Raw genomic sequence first — 19,118 nt, 5'->3', positions numbered from 1 at the left:
TCATGTGCTTTGGAACTGGTATCCTTCTGTTTAGATTCTTTTGGCAGAAGGGAAATCACCGGGTGACTCCTGAGGCTTAACTGTCTCTCTGCGAAATGGGCAGACAGTTGTGCAGATTGTTAATGGGTTAACTTTTTCTTCGGTTAACTCCTTTTTTCTCTTTGCCCATGCTCTGACCATTCTGTCTGTCTGTCTGTCTGTCTCTGCCCCTTCGACATAGTCCTCTCCACACAAGATGAAAGACTGCAGCCCGTTAAACAGTAGAAAAATCTGTGAAAAGATGCACTTTCAGACCATCCAGAGTGAGTCTTCAGATGCATTTAGTGACCAGTCGCCAACCCTGGCCAGGCCTCCCGTGCTGCCCGTTCCAGAGTCGGGCAGGCCTCCCACGGAGATGCAGTTGGTGAACGAAGAAGATGTCGAGGCCTTGGGGGCGGCAGCCCCGCCTTTACCTACGATCGAAGAACCCAAATCCCTCTCTGCCAGCGTAGCCCCGACGGCAAGCAAGACAGATTCTCCTTCCAGGAAAAAAGGTGGGAAGGCCGGTGCGCCCCAGCTCCTTCTGTGTAGACTTGGTGCTCTGCACGTTCCCCATCCTTCCCTTGGAGGTCCCTAGTGCGTCAAGGGGGAGGCCGGACCAGGACAGCTTTCTGCTGAAGATGTTAGCAGAATTTAATTATAGAATCAGACCGAAGGAACCCTTGGGCGGGGGGGTGTCATGAGCCCCCTCACTTTCTAGATTGGGGCGCTAAGATCCAGAGGCATGAAGTCTTTTTCACCCACTTGGGGCTCTGGAGGAAGTTGATTATTGAGCTAATCCTGGTCTCCTCATGCCCTGCCCCCAGTTTCTGTCTAGCACGTTGCCTGGTTTTGATTTCTGCATGCTGCGTATCACTATTTCGGGGGATCACTTGTTTATATTTTTTTTTGCCGGGAACTCCCCTACTAGAATATATGTGCTCTATGAGATCAAGAACCTTTTGGTCTGGTTTACCTTTGTTTCCTCTGTGCTCAGAATAGTCACTGCTCCGTAATGGCTGGTAGAATACACACGGTGGCACGTCAGGAGGGGTGACGTCAGGAGGGATGACGTCAGGAGGGGTGACGTCAAGCCTGCTCAGTTAACCGCGTGGTGTGGTGCAGTTTTCTAGATTTGTGTGAACCAGTGGCGTAGTTCTCTGGCAGAAGGAGACAGGAAGTCCGCGGTCATGGTGCGCAGTGACCGCCCATGCGCCGTGTAGGCCCCCGGGCCTGGGACTATGGATCCCAGGATGTGCTTAATGAAAGCTTTCATCATTGAATAATGATGGTGGCAGTCGCTTCAATAGATTGAGTGCTCAGTACACGTCAGGCACTTCACAGATGGGGGACGGAGCCTGGCAAGGTCGTGTAACTCGGTCAGGGGCACGCTCTTGGCAGTGGTGGGGTCGCGCAGGCTTGGTGAGTCGGCCTCCGGAGTCCTGCCACGCTGCCGGCCTCCAGCTCGTGTATTCGTGGGCCAGTGGGGACACTTTGGAGCAAATTTGCACATTCTGTTTAAGTGCTTTCCGGAGCTCCTCACAAGTCCATGGAAGACCGGGCTCTGACTCGACCCGTTTGCTCTTTCAGACAAACGAAGCAGGCATCTTGGTGCTGATGGCGTCTACTTGGATGACCTCACAGATATGGATCCTGAAGTGGCTGCCCTGTATTTTCCCAAAAAGTAAAATTTCTTTTTATTCCTCGTATCATTTTCTGTGTTAATCTGTGTGAGTCTGGTTTCTCCCCCCTTATATTTGATGGGAAGGTGAGTAAGAAAAGGGAGGCTCGGATTTTACTGTGAAAAGCTGCCAGTAAATAATGGACTTTCTCTGGAGACACGTGTGTGGCCATCTCTGTGTGGCTGGCTTCCCACCTTCCGAACAGGAAGGCAGGCCCCAAGGCTGGCTGCCGGGGAGACACCACAGTCGCGTCGCGGGGGGTGGTGGCCCACAACCCCACTCAGTGGCCAAGAGGGGGCAGCTGCACAGCCCTCTCCCTCCCCAGGAGAGATTCTCCCATGGCCCCCGAGGATGGTAGCGAGATCCGTGGCCTCTGAGGACAGCGTGCTTTCCCTGCCGTTCATTTCACGTAGGCTTGGAAGGCGACACGGGGAGGACAATAGGCTAAAATAATTGCTTCTCTCCCAAGGTAGTTGATTTCATTTGTCTGTCTTTGTCACGGTCCTGAGATGAGCTCCTTCACTACTCGGGAGCCGTTTGCTGTCTGTGATGTCAAAACATCTCCCCTCTTCCTTCTCCCAGCGGAGATCCTTCTGGACTCTCCAAACACGCCAGCGACAACGGGGCCCGGTCTGCCAACCAGTCCCCGCAGTCCGTGGGCAGCTCTGGCATCGACAGCGGCGTGGAGAGCACGTCGGACAGCCTGAGGGACCTGCCATCCATCGCCATCTCCCTGTGCGGGGGCCTCAGCGACAATCGGGAGATAACCAAAGGTACCGCCTGGGAGCCTGGCCCTGGAGCCCGTCTTCGGGCCACGAGCGCCCTCGCGTGGCCAATGGCCAGAACGTCCGGAAGCCTGGGCTCCTCTAGTTCATGTCCAAAGTCGCTGTTCACTTGGCCGGGTTCGCGAGAGCACAGACGACTCACTGCAGCTCGCGGCCCAAGTGCTGCTGGCTTGCAGTTGGCTGCCCTGAGGGCTCTGTTCACACATGGCTTCGGTGCCGCTTGTCGTCGGGCGTGTTTGCTGAGCATGATGTGTGTCTCCTTCCCTGTGCCTGTCCTGCAGAGGTGCCCTCCGGAGCCTGCAGCCCAGTGGGAGTGTCAGGGTTATGGGGACACAGGGCACTGGAAGTGTCAGAAAGGCTGTGGGGTCTTGGGGAGGGAGGGACGTCTGAGTCTGAGCACGTTCAGGCGCGCTTGCCAGCTGGATCTCAAGGGTGCTCATAGGCTTGGCGTCAGTGGCGAGTTAATTTGTAGTGTCCGTCAAATCCAGAACGATGGTTTCCCAGTGTCTCGTGACAGCTACGTGGTGAGGTAGCCCCAAGACCCCCAATGGATGCATCAGCCATCACCAACTGATGAATTCCTCGAGTGGTCTTAGTGGCCCTGAGTGTCCCTCTCCCACCTCTCCCACCTCTCCCACCTCCACTGTTCTCTCTTTCTCATCACGCCCCCCCGCCCCCAACAATGGTCTATTTTTCTAGCCGGGAAGGGGTGAGGCTGTGCACTTCATCCCCTTGCCACTCGGGAGCCACCCTCTTCCCTTCCAGCCCTGAGCTGCCACCCTAGACTCCTGTCTATCCCGAAGTCCCTGCAGGGCTTTGTGAAGTTCTTCTCACACAAAAGCTGGGGCCCCTTATTCTGGAACCTGAACCAGCTAATCCATCACCTGGTGCTGAACTGAACATTAAGTTCCTTAATGTGATCCAGCTGGTTTAGTCCATCACAGGAGGTCTTTCTAAGCCCCCCACCCCTCTAATAACCAGCCATGTTGTTTCCAAATCTTGATCGCCAACCACTCTGGGGCCTTGAAGAGGTGAGCACACTCTGTGGGCCAGGAAGAGGTGTGAGAAGGCTGGTGTCCGATGGCTCCCCCTCTCTGGTACACTTGCACACTGAGTGTCCTTTCACGGGGGTTCATACAGATGAGGCCAGATTCCCATGACCAGGAGCCCCAGGAGAGTACCTAGCGGTATGAATTAGGATTCCAAAGGTACATGCCATGGACAGTCTGGGTTGGCGTCCTGACCAAGGGGTCTTTTTCTACTGGACGTGGGTGACTCCCGGTGGTCAGGGTCTGCTGGGTCTCGGTTCCATTCAGGGTATATTGCACCCCCTTAGGGAAGGAGTGGGGACAAATTAGAGCCAGAGAGGTGGGCAGAACCCTCATCAAGGCTCCAGCCAGGGCCAGCTGAATGGGGGATGTCGAGTGGAGGCCAGAGCCTTTGGCCAGAGCTCGTTGCAGAAGCTAGAGTCAGGGCTAAGGTCCAGGGCCTCCGGCCCCTGCGGCCTTCCTGCCTCCCGGAATGTGGTGGGGCTGGGTCAGGAGGCCAGGCCTCACGCTGTCTTCTGCACTTCCTACACGTGACAGTGACCAGCACCTCACCCACTGACATGGAGCAAGCCCTCGCTTTAGGCAGGACATTGTGCTTCCCAGCCTCATAGCCACCGAGGAAGCAGGCGTGGTTCTTAATCCCCACGTTACAGATGAGGGAACCGAGGCTTGGGGAGATTAAGTACTTGCTCAACACAAGCTCACACCAATGAATGTGACTGAAACTGCATGGCCTGGTTTCTAAATCTACTTACCAGTCACCTGCTTCTGTAGCTGCGTAGGGAGACTGCATTTTCCACACACCTGCGCCCTGCCTGGACATACGCTTGCCCCACGTCCTCGGACTGCCCCCAGCCGCCCTTCATTTCTGCACAGACGCTGTCCCCAAACCAACTCAAGCCTCTTTACAAATACGTTTGAAGAATTGTCTATACAGCTGAAAACACTTGTGAATGAGTGAGGGAAACCTAAGCCTGTTTTTTTGAACAAAATATTCCTTCTGTTTTCTCCTTGTTCCCTATGATTGCTTTCATAGATGCATTTCTGGAACAAGCCGTGTCGTATCAACAGTTTGTGGACAACCCGGCTCTCATTGATGACCCCAATCTTGTGGTGAAGATCGGGAATAAGTAGGTTCCTCTTGAAAGTCATTTTGACTGCCTCATGGTACTGTTTGCATTTCAGTTTTTCAAAAGCAGAGACCCAGACAGTAAACCTTAGAAATATGTAAGATGAAGTCTTTGTTAAAATTTATTATTATCTCTTCACTCTTGGCAAATTACCGTGTTGTTATATAGTTGGTAGGTTGGTATAACTGTCAGTCTTGTGGGTTTTAATATTCATGTGTACTAGATATTTCTTAAAAAGATGTATTTATTTATTTTAGAGACAGAAAGAGAGCATGAGCGGGAGGGACAGAGGGAGGGGGAGAGAGAGGATCTCAAGCAGACTCCCTGCTGAGCGCAGAGCCCGATGTGGGGGCTCGATCTCACAACCCTGAGATCACAACCTGAGCCGAAACCAAGAGTGGGGCACTTAGCCGACTACGCCACCCAGGCGGCCCCATACTAGATTTTATAGTGGAATGCATCCAGTCTCGGCCCTTGGCCTGTGAGCCGCAGGCCCACATTGTCCGCGGGCATCACAGCATAGACTGCTTATCTACCCCGTGAAGGCTTCGGTGTCTGGAGTCAGGGGACGTGCAGGTGTTCTTGTAGACTGTTAGCAAACTTTTCTCCCTGAGAGGAAGTCCAGGGTGTTTAGGTATTAACTTGGGGTACCTAGTTGCCTTTTCCATGAGGTGTGGCAAGTCTCTGCTTGGCCCCCAAGAGCAGCTGCTGTGGGGTCAGCAGGGTGAAGGGCACATGGGGGAGGGCCGGGGTGTTGGCAACAGCATTGGGCTCATTAAGGAGGCAGCCGGGGTTCCAGAGCTTTCCTTGACTGTTCCTCGTGACATTAGGAGATTTTTCAGTCCGAGCCTCGGTCTTTGACATCTATTTCTTTTTTCCACGTCAGGTATTATAACTGGACGACGGCCGCGCCTCTGCTCCTGGCAATGCAGGCCTTCCAGAAACCCTTGCCAAAGGTGAGCTTGAACACGAGGCGGAAGAGGTGGCACTAAATACCACAGGCAGAGTAATCCGGGTGGTTGGAATTTAACTTTTACTTCAGAACCACAACGTTAATTACGTTGCGTTCTTTTGAAGTTCATGGTTATAGGTTATAGAAGTTCCAGGGGTCTGGAATCTGCCTCTCTTGCACCCTGAAGGTCCTTCCCCTTCCTGCTTATCGGGGCGAAACCTCCCAGTCCCGAGTCCTGCCCCTTCCGGGGCTCCTTTCCCGACACCTGCCATGCTAGGGACGGAGGTGGGGGCAGAGGGGGTAGATGCCCAGATGTCAGAGCCCAGGGGTGGCGAGGGGACAAGAGAGAAGGGCTGGAGCCAATGGCAGTGTGGGTGCAGGGAGACAGAGCATCAGATGTGAGCCGGGAAGCAAGCCCCGGGCCTCACTGGCCGAGGAGGGGAGAGTGCAGGGCCGGCAGCCCCTAGCCGCACGAGAGGGCAGGCGGTGGCCGCGGGAAGAGGCAGGGCTAGAAGGGCAGGCGGGCCGCTGTAGCCCCCCATGCTGTCGTGCTCCCCCGAGGTCTCCCCGGACACTTGGCCTGGAACTGTTCAGTTTTTCCACCTTCTATCTTCCTACTAGATTATACGTTCTTTCTGCTGCAAAGACCGTGTCTTACCTTGTCTCCCTCGTCCGCTCAGCAAGAGCTTCGTGTGGTTTGGATATTGTAGCCATCAGATAGTTGTGATATCCGAGGTTCTTGAAAGTCTGCTCTGACGTCGTTGGGCCCGTGCTCACTCCTTCCTGCGTGTGCGCGTGTGCGGGGGGTGCGTGCTTGGATGTGCACATACCTGTGTGGGTAGCTTTGGGGTTTGGAGATTGTGACCTCCTCCGTGGTGGTACTTTATCTGAGGTCTTGTTTTCCTCCCTGGTTTTGTTTTGTCCCTGCTGGCTTCCCTGTCCCCTCTTGGTATTCATGGCCCAGGATAAATTTTTATGTTACATTTCTCAGCTCTTAACAAATCAGGAAGAAAAAAGACCAATGCAATAGAAATATCCTTTAACTTAAAGGGGTTTAGCTCACAAAAGACGTGTGCATGGCTCCTAAGCTGAGGCTTTGTGATATCCTTTACAAGCTGTCAGTAAATCTTTGACTCTGCTTATGGTGTTTCTTAATGTAGAATTAGTTTTGTATGTAGAATTTGTCCATCCTTTAAGGCTGTTGGGTCTTGTATCACACTTAGAATGGCCCTGCTTCCCCATTTCTGAAACTTGTGAAAATATGCTAGCTTTCCCCCGGGTACTTTCTTTTTTTTTCTTTTTTCTTTTTTCTTTAGGTTCCCTGCCTAGCGTGGAGGCCAATGTGGGGCTTGAACTCACGACCCTGAGATCAAAACCTGAGCTGAGATCAAGAGTTGGATGCTTAACCCCCTGAGCCACCCAGGCGCTCTCCCCTAGTACTTTCTTAAATCTCTGATCTGTCTAGGTTTTATTTTGTGAGTGAGTGAGGTATCAGGAACCAAATCAGTTCTTTCCCAGCTGGTTACTGAATCATGATGCTTTGTAGGAAACAATGACCACGAGTAGCTTGAATAATAAGGGTTTATGATCTGACATAGCAAGAATCTTCAAGGTTGGTAGTTTCAGGGTGAGCGTCTCTGTGATTGTCTTGGCTTTCCCTTTATGATCACAAGGTGGCTGTCCCCCACATCATCCTCTCCAACAGCCACACCCCAAATAGGAAGGATGAGACAGACTTCTCACATTTCATTGGCCACAGCTTGGTCACATGATCACCTCCAAACCAGTTGCTGGCAAAACAGTAGAATGAACGTGAATGGCGTAGATGAAGCGAGGTCAGAACATATTGCGCCTGATTCCTAAACAGAGTTTTGGATGTGTTGGCAAGAAAGAAAGGGGATGATGTGCCCAGGGAGGCAAGTAACCGGGTCTGGCATAGCTACCTAATTATCTCAGTACCTTTTGTTAGATAACTCTTCCCCCCACTGATAGGCAGTTATAGCTACAGTGTGTATGATATTTCTTCATGAATTTAGATTCATTTCTGGACTTTGTCTTCTGTTCCATGTATATGTTTACTCATGTACCAACATGCATTCTTATAATTATGATAGATTTTCAGTATATTTTAGTATCTAGTAAGGCTTGTACCTACCTAATAATACTCTTCTGTCTGTGAGTTTTCTTGGCTATTTTTATTTGTTTTATAAATGAACTTTAGAATTGCTTTGTTTAGGTGTGAAAATAATCCTATTAGTTTTTTCTTTAATTGGGGTTTTGTTACATTTATGGATGAATTTAGGAGGAATAGGGTAATCGACATCTGTATGAATTATCCTCTTTATGAATAGGTTACTCATGGTTTGCTTTCCCGTGTATTCAGTTTCTTTTGTATCAAGTAGGGATTTTTAAATGATAACAAGAAGCACAATAGGCGAAATATGTAAATTTTTTAATCTCTCACTTAACCTGAAGCCTGTTTGGTCAAAAGATGTAAATTGTTCTTTCGTTACTGGTGGGGGGTGTCCGTTCCCTGATAGTTCTGTGAACCAAGGAAGGGAGAGGAAATACTGTTTACCTGGTGCTGGAATTCGCCTCAAGATAGATATTTTCTTCTTTGGAAATTTTCTTTTAGAAAATTATTAATTAATATTTAATCTTCCCCCATTAAACTTTGATTTATTTAGGGCGTGAGTATGAGTTTTCTTTTTAATACTTGAGGTTTTGACCCAAAGGCATCTACTAGGGTTCAGTTTGTCCCAATTTGGCGATTTACATTTACTAAAGAGATCCTGTGCATTTTACTCTTTGTTTAAAACCGTTTTACCCTATATTCCATATTAATCATTTCATTTTTTAATTTTATAATCATCATACTGAGAGTAACAGTAGTTTAACCAGTAAATCACTTTAATTTGAAAACCTCTGATCTTAACTAATCACTAATGATTTTCAATGCTTTCTTTTTCTGTTGTTGTTGTGTTGTATTTTATTTGTTGTTTGTTTATTCCTTTAACATCTTCTTAAGTCTTCATGCTTAAGTTATCTTCATGTGGTTTTGGATGCCATTAGGTTTTGCTTCTCGAAAATTTTTGGTCCACAAATAGTATGTTGTGTTTTCTCTGATTTTTTTTTTTTTTTTAATCTTACTTTAATTTGCGCGTGTGTGTCTTTTGGTTTGATGTGCTAAGTTGATCTTTTTTTGGTTCCATTATTTATGTTACCATCCATTTAAAACAGGCTACTGTGGAATCTATCATGAGGGATAAGATGCCCAGAAAGGGAGGAAGATGGTGGTTTTCATGGAGGGGAAGAAATACCACAATCAAAGAGGTAAGCATGGAAAACAAAAGGGTGTTTCTACTTAGCTCAGCCAGTTTGGGGGTTTGTGTAGTGGAGTGTGTTTTCATGCTTGTATGTCAGAGAAATAAGCACAAGCCATAATACTGAGTTTTCACGAGCTAGCTCTGCGTTGAAGCAGGGAAAGGCATCCCAGAATGTAGGGAAGGCACAGAGGAAGGGGAGGTGGGGGTTCACCTCCCAACCCTGTTTCCTGGCTGGGAGCCCAAGGCCAAGTCACCGCCCCTCTGGAATTTCTTCATCTGTCAAAAGAAGGGATTCAATCCGATAGTTTAATTTTCTTTTTTAAGTTAAGTATCTTCTTGCTGTTTGTGAGTATAACTGTAATGAGGCAATACTTAGAGTGGTAGACTAATTCTCATCAGTCCTTTCACTTAAATGGTGTGTCTAAATATGCATGACTTTGGTGTCCCTTTCTCTAAATGCCTGTACTTTTTTCCAGGTCTCTGTCAGCCTCTTCACCTATTTCTTAAAGCACTTTCCTTGCTTGACCTCCATGCCCCTGTGTCCGCCTGGCATTCTTCCTCCCAAGGCTGGCCCCACTCTGGCTCTGCCCCCACAGGGGGGTCGTTGGGGGTTGTCCTAGGGTCTTATCTTCTGCTTAGACCGCCTACCTTTCCCTAGGCAACCCCACTCACCCATGTTTGATTTCCAAACCATTCTTTTGTATTTCCTGTCCGTTTATCAAGTAGCCAGCACTGTGGACATCTCCATGTGAATGCTTCCAGACACTTCGAACTGGGTCGTTTCCAAGACTGAACTCACGGTTTTCGTGCGAATTCTTCCTTTGTTGGACCATAGTCAGAAAATGGTGCCAGTGTCCCTTCACGGGCTAGACCCTTCCTTTTTCCTCATTTCCCACATTCAGTTCATCACCACGCCCTATCAATTTACCATCTTAAATATTTCTCAGACGTACCCATCTCTCTCCAGTTCCACTCCCCCAAGTGTAGGCTAGCACCCTCTGTCCCAGGATTACTTCCTGTGGTCCACTGGTCTCTTCTTGCCCTCTCTTTCTCAGCCTCTATAATGTAGTTGCATTAGTCGATGTAGGATACTGGTCCAATTTATGTTATTCCTTCCTTAAAAGCTTTTGGGTTCCCAGGGCTCTCATAATTAAGACCAATATCCTTAACGTGGTTCACTGTGTTTGTGTGTCATAGCCCCTGCCTCCCTCTTTAGCCCTTTTTTGCCCTTCTACCCCCTGCCCTCCCTGTTTTAGCTTCACTGGCTGAACGTACACTCTCCCCCAGGACTTTTGCACATGCCGTTTCCTCTGCCTGGTGTTCCTAGGACCCCTTTACCACCCCCTTCACTTAATTAACTAGCGTCTTAAAAGACTCTTTCTCAGCAGATTAGTCTGGGCTGCCGTTCTCTGTTCTTATAGTCCCACACGGGACTGGGGGAAATGCTTTCATACATTTTTGCCAGGTTTGTAGTCGTACACGTATTAGTGTGACTATTTGATTAACATCTCTTTCTCCTCCACATCCTAAACTCCAGGAAGGCAGAGACCATGTCTGGCTCTGATCCCTGGATATCCCTGGTGCCCATATTGGACACATAAGAGGGGTTTGGCGAATATTAGAGGGAGTGCTGATTACTTTTGGAATATAGTGTAAAGAAACCCCAAGGACAGCAGTCAAGTTGGTTATTATAATACTGACAGAAACCCCAGTGAGCTCAATGTATTTATTCCATGAGTTCAAAGGGAAAAAGTCTTGTGGAAGGGTTTTATCAAGATAACATTGTTCTTTCACATTTTCTTAGCATATCCAAGTTTTACCGATTACCCCATTATCTTCAAGGGGTATAAACAAGTTAGACCAAACATATGCTTTACTTGAGGTGGCTTAAAACCTAAAGGGCCTTTCTAGTTCCCTTACTAGAGAGTAGAATGTTCTAGAATTTAGGCAAAGGGCTATTTCCTATTTCAAAGGCCTATTTATTGTAGGGTATTCACATTGTCACCAGTTTGAATTAAGAGGAATGCCAGCATGAAGGAACAGTTATGAAATTAAATATTTCTTAAAAAAATGGAAATACATTTATTTCAGATAGATATATATATTTGAACTTGTCTAATAAAGCATTGTGGATAGTGGTGGCTAAGTTACCTCAATACATAGATTAAAAATTACTGAGTACATTGTCACATCAATTATTTGTGTGCTTATAAAAAGCTGAAGAATATTTGGAAATAGTTTGTGCTCATCCTGTGTTAAGATGGTCACCCTGATATATTATTTATTTCGCTCGTTTTCTTTCTTTCTTTCTTTCTTTTTTTTTTTTTAAAGATTTTATTTATTTATTTGAGAGAGAGAATGAGATAGAGAGAGCATGAGAGGGGGGAGGGTCAGAGGGAGAAGCAGACTCCCTGCTGAGCAGGGAGCCCGATGCGGGACTCGATCCCGGGACTCCAGGATCATGACCTGAGCCGAAGGCTGTCGCTTAACCAACTGAGCCACCCAGGCGCCCTCGCTCGTTTTCTTTATTAACATTGAAAACATTAACCTGCCTCCTGACCAAATGGTCCCAAGTAATGGGATTTAATTGTACATCCTTTGTCCTTGGGTAACTCTGCCTGATGACTTCCCATGAAGTCTGTGGGGCCGGTGGGTGTCTTCTCCTCCCTAGCCAGCTGTGGGCCAGGCTGTGTGTGTGTGTGTGCATGTGTGTGCGTGCACGCAGCTTCTCTCTGGTCCTCACAGCAGCGTTAGGAGATGGATGTTATCCTGCCCCCCCTTTATAGGTGAGGAGACAAGGCTCTGGAAGGTTCCAGGACTTGCCCAGATCTCGTAGAGTTCCAGAGCTCTTTCCAGTGCATTGAAGGAGCATTTCCTATTAAGAGTGTGTGGTGTTGAGAAAGAGAGAAGGCGTCCACGTTTTCCCAAGCAAAATATGGCGTGAAAGTATTTTTGAGCATTTCTATCAGCAATTATAAGAAAATATTTTGAAAATATTCGGGCATCCAGGCAGCCCTTGATAAAGCATTTGCATAAGCTCCCGTGATTATGAAGTTTGGTTTGGTGCCATGAACACTTACGGAAAACAGACTCATTTCTGTCAAAAGAATTTTCTCAGCTTCATTGAACGCTTCCAAGCAGAGGAATGACTGGGACCTGCCATGCCTGGGGCGTGTAACGCTGGGGACGGCACTGGGGGCCCTGCCCCGGGCTTGGGGGAGCCCGTCGTGGGACCCCGGCAGTGTCGTGCCGGTCCTTCTCTTTGGTACCCCATGACTCTTTCTTGTCTCCTCCTCCAGGAAAGTAAGCCGGAGCAGGGCTTGGCTGGAAAGAGCCACAGCACCGGGGAGCAGCCGTCGGCGCTCAGCACGGCCACCAGGTATGGCGCCAGTCCACGTGGGCTCTTGCGGCCCCTTTCTGCGTCCCAGGGCGTGGCCCGTGCCTGCCGGCTGCTGATGGGGTTCACCAGATATACAGGCAGACCTGGCTCGCAGGCCTGGCTCCGTGCTTGCCCAACGACCTGGAGCCATTTACCTCGCGTGGTTTCCCGTGATCGATCGAATGGAGGCAGTTGCCCCCTTGGACGTCTACCGGGCAAAGTAAAGGCGAGGCTTCAGGGAGGCCGCGGAACTCGAGCGCTGCTCAGGGTCTTGTTGTGTGATGGCCCCGGACATACAGAATACAACAGCAGTGCTGCTGACCGTGACGATGACAAAATGAGCATTAGCAGCAGCATGGAAATGAGTTTCTTTCCGAAGGAAATTGCCTTTATGGCTTAAATACTTCCTGGGGCTTATGTTGATACTTTTCTAAGTATTGATATGGGCTCACATGAACTTGGCAGCTGATCAGTACTATTATGTTTTGTCTTCAGGTTAATCTGTTTGTACAGGATTTGAGGGTAACTCTGATCTGAGGGCAAAGCCTTCGCGCACTAGTTATGATGCTAATAATGTATATCGATGCCGAATGAGCTGATGTAGCACCTTTTACCTGTCACCTTACCTTTAGAGTATCCCTGCGCTTAAGCAAGCCAGGATTGCCTTCCTTATTTAGCAGGTGGAAAATACTAACAAACTGATGGAAGGCAAGAGGCGTATCTTAATCATTTTTGTATCGTAGAGGCTAAGCCAATGCCTGACACAGCGGGTGCTTCATAAGTATTGTTTTTTTTTTTTTTTTAAAGATTTTATTTATTTATTTGAGAGAGAGAATGAGATAGAGCATGAGAGTGGGGAGGGTCAGGGGGAGAAGCAGACTCCCCGCCGAGCAGGGAGCCCGATGCGGGACTCGATCCCGGGACTCCAGGATCATGACCTGAGCCGAAGGCAGTCGCTTAACCAACTGAGCCACCCAGGCACCCTTTTTCTTTTTTTAATTTGGTTTTTGTTGGTTTTCTCTTTTGATTTCCTGTTTTCAATCTTATTAATTTCTACTCCAGTATTTATTATTTCTTTTCTTCTGCTTACTTTGGATTTAATTTTCTCATCTTTTTCTATATTCCTTTTTTTTTTTTAAATTTTATTATGTTATGTTAGTCACCATACAATACGTCATTAGTTTTTGATGTAGTGATCCACGATCCATTGTTTTCGTATAACACCCCGTGCTCCATGCAGTACGTGCCCTCCTTAATACCCATCACCGGGCTAACCAATCCCCCCTCCCCCCTCCCCTCTGAAACCCTGTTTGTTTCTCAGAGTCCGTGTCTCTCATGGTTCATCTCTCCCTCCAATTTCCCCCCCTTCATTTTTCCCTTCCTTCTCCTAATGTCTTCCATGCTATTCCTTATGTTCCATAAATAAGTGAAACCATATGATAATTGACTTTCTCTGCTGACTTATTTCACTTAGCATAATCTCCTCCAGTCCCATCCATGTTGATGTGAAAGTTGGGTATTCATCCTTTCTGATGGCTGAGTAATATTCCATTGTATATATGGACCACATCTTCTTTATCCATTCACCTATTGAAGGGCATCTCAGCTCTTTCCACAGTTTGGCTATTGTGGACATTGCTGCTATGAACATTGGGGTGCATATGGCCCTTCTTTTCACTACATCTGTGTCTTTGGGGTAAATACTCAGTAGTACAATTGCTGGGTCATAGGGTAGCTCTATTTTTAATTTTTTGAGGCACCTCTACACTGTTTTCCAAAGTGGCTGTATGAACTTGCATTCCCACCAACAGTGTAAGAGGGTTCCCCTTTCTCCACAACCTCTCCAACATTTGTTGTTTCTTTCCCTGTCCATTTTTGCCATTCTAACTGGTGTAAGGTGGTATCTCAGTGTGGTTTTGATTTGGATTACTTCGTAAGTATTGTTGGGCTATTACTGAATTGGTAAGTTTTCCCCAGCACGTTGTTGATTCATAGGAGAGGCAGGCTAAGAGCGCACGTCCTGGCCTCCTGGCCATAGCTCTGCCTCATCAGCTGTTTTATTTCCAGAATCCCCTGCGGAAATAGAAACCCACAGAGGAAGAAGTAGGAAGAAATCTGGTTTCTTCATTGTTCTGTGTGTAGAAGAACGTGCAGGACCTTTTGAAGATGACTCAAAGAGGCCTCGCCAGCTCTCGGCTGGAGTATTACTGGGGGCACCCTTGCTGGTTCCCATGGGGGGGGGCCCGGCACTGCTGGTTCCCATGGGACCCTCTGCTCCTCCACGCTGGAGAGGGAAGCGGGGTTGACTTTCAGTTTTTTGCCCTCCATTTCTGGCTGGTTCTCTGGAAAAGGGCTTTCAGACATGATTTTCTGGATACCTTCCCAACCTGGAATGTTGAGTGTGACTTTGAGGGAGCTCGGTAGGGAGAAGGTGGGTGTGTTCTAGATGGAGCGCAGGCTGAGGATGTGCTGTCCTGTGCGGGGACGTGCACAGCAGGCGGGCTGGAAGCCAGTGGACTGTCGGTGGGGTCGTCGTTCACGCCCACGAGTGGGCAGCAGGCCGTAAGCAGCAGGCTTGGGAGTCGGGCGGACCTGGTTTGGAATCCTGGCTTTGGGGAAACTGGTTTCTGTATCCGAGCAGAGGAACAGGTGTGATGTTCATGTCCAGAGCAGCGGGGGAGGCAGCCCAGGAGAGAGGCAGCACTGTGGGGGGGACACAGGCAGAGGCCTCAGCTCGCCTGTCCTGAGCGTTTAAACCAGCGGTTTAGCTGCACTGGAAACACTCTGCTCTCCGGGAATTCTTTTCAAGAACGCTCTTTGTCCTAGCTACGATTTCCAAACACGAGAGGCAGCATGAGCAGGACATAGAGCAGAGGCTTTGCGAGCCTTCCATGTGAGCTTTGGTGAATTCGTCACCCCACGGTGTCTCCTCCTCCATCTGTAAAATGGGGCTAAGAATGATACCAACCCCACGTATATCCGCTGATTTAATTCTCACGGCATCTTCACGAGAAAGGAGACAAAGGGAATGCAAAACCCCACAGGGCCACACAGGAGGGGTGCTTCTGGCGGCTGCATGGGAGCAGTCAGGAGGCGGCTCTCGGGGGACCTGGCCCAAGGTTGAAAAGGCACAGAACGTGGGGTGCCTGGGTGGCTCAGTCGGTTAAGCGGCTGCTTCTAGGTTTCGGCTCAGGTCACCAGCTCAGGGTCCTGGGATCAAGCCCCGCATAGGACTCCGAGCTCAGAGATTCTCTCTCCCTCTCCTTCTGCCCCTCCCCCTGTGTGCACGCTCTCTCTCTCTTTCTAGAATAAATAAATCAATCTTAAAAAAAAAAGGCACAGGAGGTGACAACAGCTGACAGTGGGGCATGCATCTGCTACTGGTCGGGCCTGTCTCCTTGCCAGCAGCCACGTGGAGGACCGGGGAGGACCCTGGGGGGTCAGGGGGTGGGGTGACGAGCAGCAAGACCCCAGGGCGGCTCCTCCTGAGCCGCGGCATCAGCCGGCGAGGTTCATTTGAAGTGTCGCCGATTTTCTTACCATCCGATACGATCCTCTTCGAATGTTGGCACAGATGCTGTTCCCAGCTAACTAGAAATCATCCAGGACTGTTCACCATTGTGAGTTAGTCACGCCACACTTCTTTATTAAACCTGGAAAGCGAAGCGTTGACTCCTGTGAGAAGTAATTGAGATTTTGAAAGGTATTAACATAGAGTTCTTTGGAGAAATGGAAATCTTTCAATTTTTACTGGCATCTTAGACGCTGAGCCTCCCAATTGGATCCGTGCAGCCGACGGAGAGAAGGCATTGGAGTGCTCTCCTAATTGACAGGCTTGATTGACAGAGTGGTCCCTGAAGTCTCCTAATTGAGCAAAATGCTTGTCACCACACAAATCATTAAAGTACTATTTGAAAAATGTGCACGGTGACAAGTGCTAAGTTAGATGTTGTTCACAGCTACTCTCTGAACACAGATTTTCAAGCGAGATGAGCCCTTTTGTTTGTTGGTTGCTTCTTGGCGGCGGCGTAAGGCGGGCACCAGCTCCCGAGCCCTCGCAAGCGTGGGGGCCGGGGCTCGGGCTCGGGCGGGGGGCCTGTTCCGTGCAGGGTGGCGGAGTCCTCAGATGCCGCATCCTTGCCCTAAGCTGGTTTTCCTAGCAGCCAACTGTACGACTCCCGTTGCAGTGTTTGGGTCTGTTTTCCCTGAAACACGGCATGCTGCACGGGGTTGGTGGGTTTCTTTTTTTTTTTAAGCAGCAAATGGAAAGGAACAGTGCTTCTGCCTTGCTTCCTCACCCTCTGAGCAGAGGCACACATCCGTGTGGTGTCATGAGAGCTTTGGTCCACATTTGGATCTCCATTCATTCCAAACTGGTTGGTTGGAGCAGAACCGTTTCCCGATTCAGTGAGGGGCCTGCAGCCTGGTCTCTCTTTGGGTCCCCGCCTGGGCACATGTCTGGCGGGTCGGCTCCAGGACTGTGTCTTCCCCGACGGGAAATCTGTGGGTCGTAGGTTCAGAAGAACCGGCATTGTTCGCTAGGGTCGGGGGGCGGGGGGCGGGACCGGAAAGTTCTGTTGCTTTGGAACATGTCATTGTCCGGACGAGCGAGAGGCCCCGAGAGGAATTCTCCGGTCGTGAGGCCTTCCGTGAGTGGGGCTCCTGTCTCCCAGTCCGGCTCTTTCTGTCACCTGCCTGTACCCTGAGTGTGTTGGTGGGTGTGATGTGGTTCGCTCCTCTACATTTTGAGATAAGGAAACCAGGGCGGAAAGGAGAACAGTCTATGAGGGTAACAAGCTGATTCCTGTGGGGTTCCAGCCTGGGCTTCTCAGGTTCTAACCCCCGGGCTGTTTCCACCGTACCTAGAGACACAGTGTCACGGGTTAGACTCATGCGCACGTAGCCCGGCCCTACCATGTACCAAGCAGGATGCCAGCCGTCACGCTCTGTCCTTCTTCATGGACACAGCGACCTGTCCCCGTGGCTCATTCCCCACAGTCACTGTATCCTGGTGATGGCCAAGTCTGCTTTCCCATCAGAGCATGTATCCTGCTGTGCTGTGATGGTTTAGACGAAGCAACCGGGGGGAGCAGGGGCCGGTCTGTCTGCCGTATCGACAACGGCCGGCACAGCACAACGAGCATCAGGCAGATGAGCCCCAGTCCGCCAGCCTGCAGCCCACAGTCTCCCTCTCGTGGGGCTGGGGCAGCAGGTGCTTAGGGAAGGGCCCCTCATTCTAGATGTGGAAAGAGGCCCGTCTCCTCTTAGAAATAGCAGAGAAGTGGGTGCTGGGTCATGGTGCCCTCCCTCATGTCTCCCTAGTTTGGGATGGTCCTGGATTGTAGGGACTGCTCTGGAAGGAACACATGGGATGAGAAAGCAACAGGCTGCACGGGATGGGGAAGGGAGGTGGGGGAGAAGGGGAGGCTGGAGGAGGCCGGAGGACAAGGGGACTTGAGCATTGAGAGGTCAGAGCACATTGAGATAAAAGGATAAAATGGAGCTCCCAGGCGTGTCGATCTTGCATAAAGGGATGTCCCGAGCAGGAAGCTTTGCAGGGAGGTGTGCACCCGAGGATGGGACGTGCCTGCTTGGGGCCGACTCAGCCCTTTCCATTCAGCCTTAACAAACACTTTGTAACTTTGTATAGTGGCAAGACATTTTTGACAGTAATGGCCTCAGGGAGCAGGGCTGATGCTGCTGGGTTGGGGATTATGCTATAGCAGGATTTTGATTGAGGGAACAACCAATAGGCTTTTTAAGAGCTGGCTAAAGAAAAAGAGCCTGCTTCCCACCTGCAACCCCCAGCCCTTCACCAAACGGAGAAATCTGGAAGAGTCGGGAGCATTGGCCCTGTGTGTTCTGCACGGGCAGATGATGTGCGTAACCCTTGCCGGTGGGACAGCCTGCTCAGGGCTCCCGGAGGAAGACTGATACCTTCCGTGTCTTCACCTGGTGGGGAGTCCTACAGTTATCTAGTTTTTTGGAGATGGGTGTTTGGAGAGGTATAAACAGAACTGATCACTCAGGATGTGTAGAAATTTGGACTTCTTGGCCTGCAGCCTTAGACCCGGAACAGAAGAGAATGTTTACGAGCATCCTCCTCGGGAGGAGGGAGCTTAACTCTGTTTATCAGGAAGAAGCAGCGTCTTGGTTTAAAATAGAGTGATGATAGCTAGGAAATAGGGACATGAACAAGGAGTGGCAGCCCCAGATGAATAATGCAGGAGGCATATGAATGGGAGTTAGTGAGCATTCATTGATAAATGTAATGGCATATGGTAAATGACCACCCGAGAGACAGTACTCGGGAGAGACCCGATTGACTCTGTCATTGATTCCGGCCTAATGCATTTTTAATGGCCACCCAGATGCATTTCCTAATTGGTGATTACATCACTCTGTGTTCCAGAATAAAGCATGAATCATCCTCCAGTGATGAAGAGCACGCAGCTGCCAAGCCATCAAGTGCAAGCCACCTCCCTCTGTTGTCCAATGTCAGCTACAGGAAGACCCTCCGGCTCACTTCAGAGCAACTGGTGTGTGTCTCGTTCTTCCCTCGCCGTGTTCACAGGCACTGGCCAAGGCGTGGCCACCCAGACTCAGCGGCCTGGTGGTCTGGGTGCCCCTCCTGCTCTCCAGCCCAGCCTCAGCCCCTGGCCAGGCTGACCCCACAGTCTCGCTTCCCCTTTGTCTTCCCTGATGTATGTAGCCTTGGAGCTTTCAAGTGTTGGAGGAGGGCAGCCTGAGGAAGCTAATTTATCCTTAGTTGTAAATGACTGATAAACCTGAATCTT

General features: G+C 49.6%; 1 protein-coding gene across 7 annotated transcripts in view; it reads left to right on the top strand.

Moving 5' to 3' along the window:
• LPIN1 (lipin 1) overlaps positions 1-19,118 on the top strand; it is a 131,340-nt gene that overhangs the window by 89,776 nt on the left and 22,446 nt on the right. For all 7 annotated transcript variants that reach the window (XM_064571797.1, XM_064571796.1, XM_045884110.3 and 4 more), the window contains 8 exons: positions 221-533; positions 1,609-1,702; positions 2,283-2,473; positions 4,571-4,664; positions 5,551-5,620; positions 8,857-8,949; positions 12,242-12,321; positions 18,734-18,860. In XM_064571797.1, coding sequence (XP_064427867.1) covers positions 221-533; positions 1,609-1,702; positions 2,283-2,473; positions 4,571-4,664; positions 5,551-5,620; positions 8,857-8,949; positions 12,242-12,321; positions 18,734-18,860 — 1,062 coding nt within the window. The remainder of the gene's footprint in view (positions 1-220; positions 534-1,608; positions 1,703-2,282; positions 2,474-4,570; positions 4,665-5,550; positions 5,621-8,856; positions 8,950-12,241; positions 12,322-18,733; positions 18,861-19,118) is intronic.

This window comes from Mirounga angustirostris, unplaced genomic scaffold, assembly GCF_029215605.1.
Source record: "Mirounga angustirostris isolate CCGP_5_RB_7025 unplaced genomic scaffold, mMirAng1.0.hap1 SCAF_10, whole genome shotgun sequence".
Taxonomy (NCBI): domain Eukaryota; kingdom Metazoa; phylum Chordata; class Mammalia; order Carnivora; family Phocidae; genus Mirounga; species Mirounga angustirostris.
The sequence above is the reverse complement of the archived record's forward strand: the minus strand, read 5'-3'. Positions and strand labels throughout refer to the sequence as shown.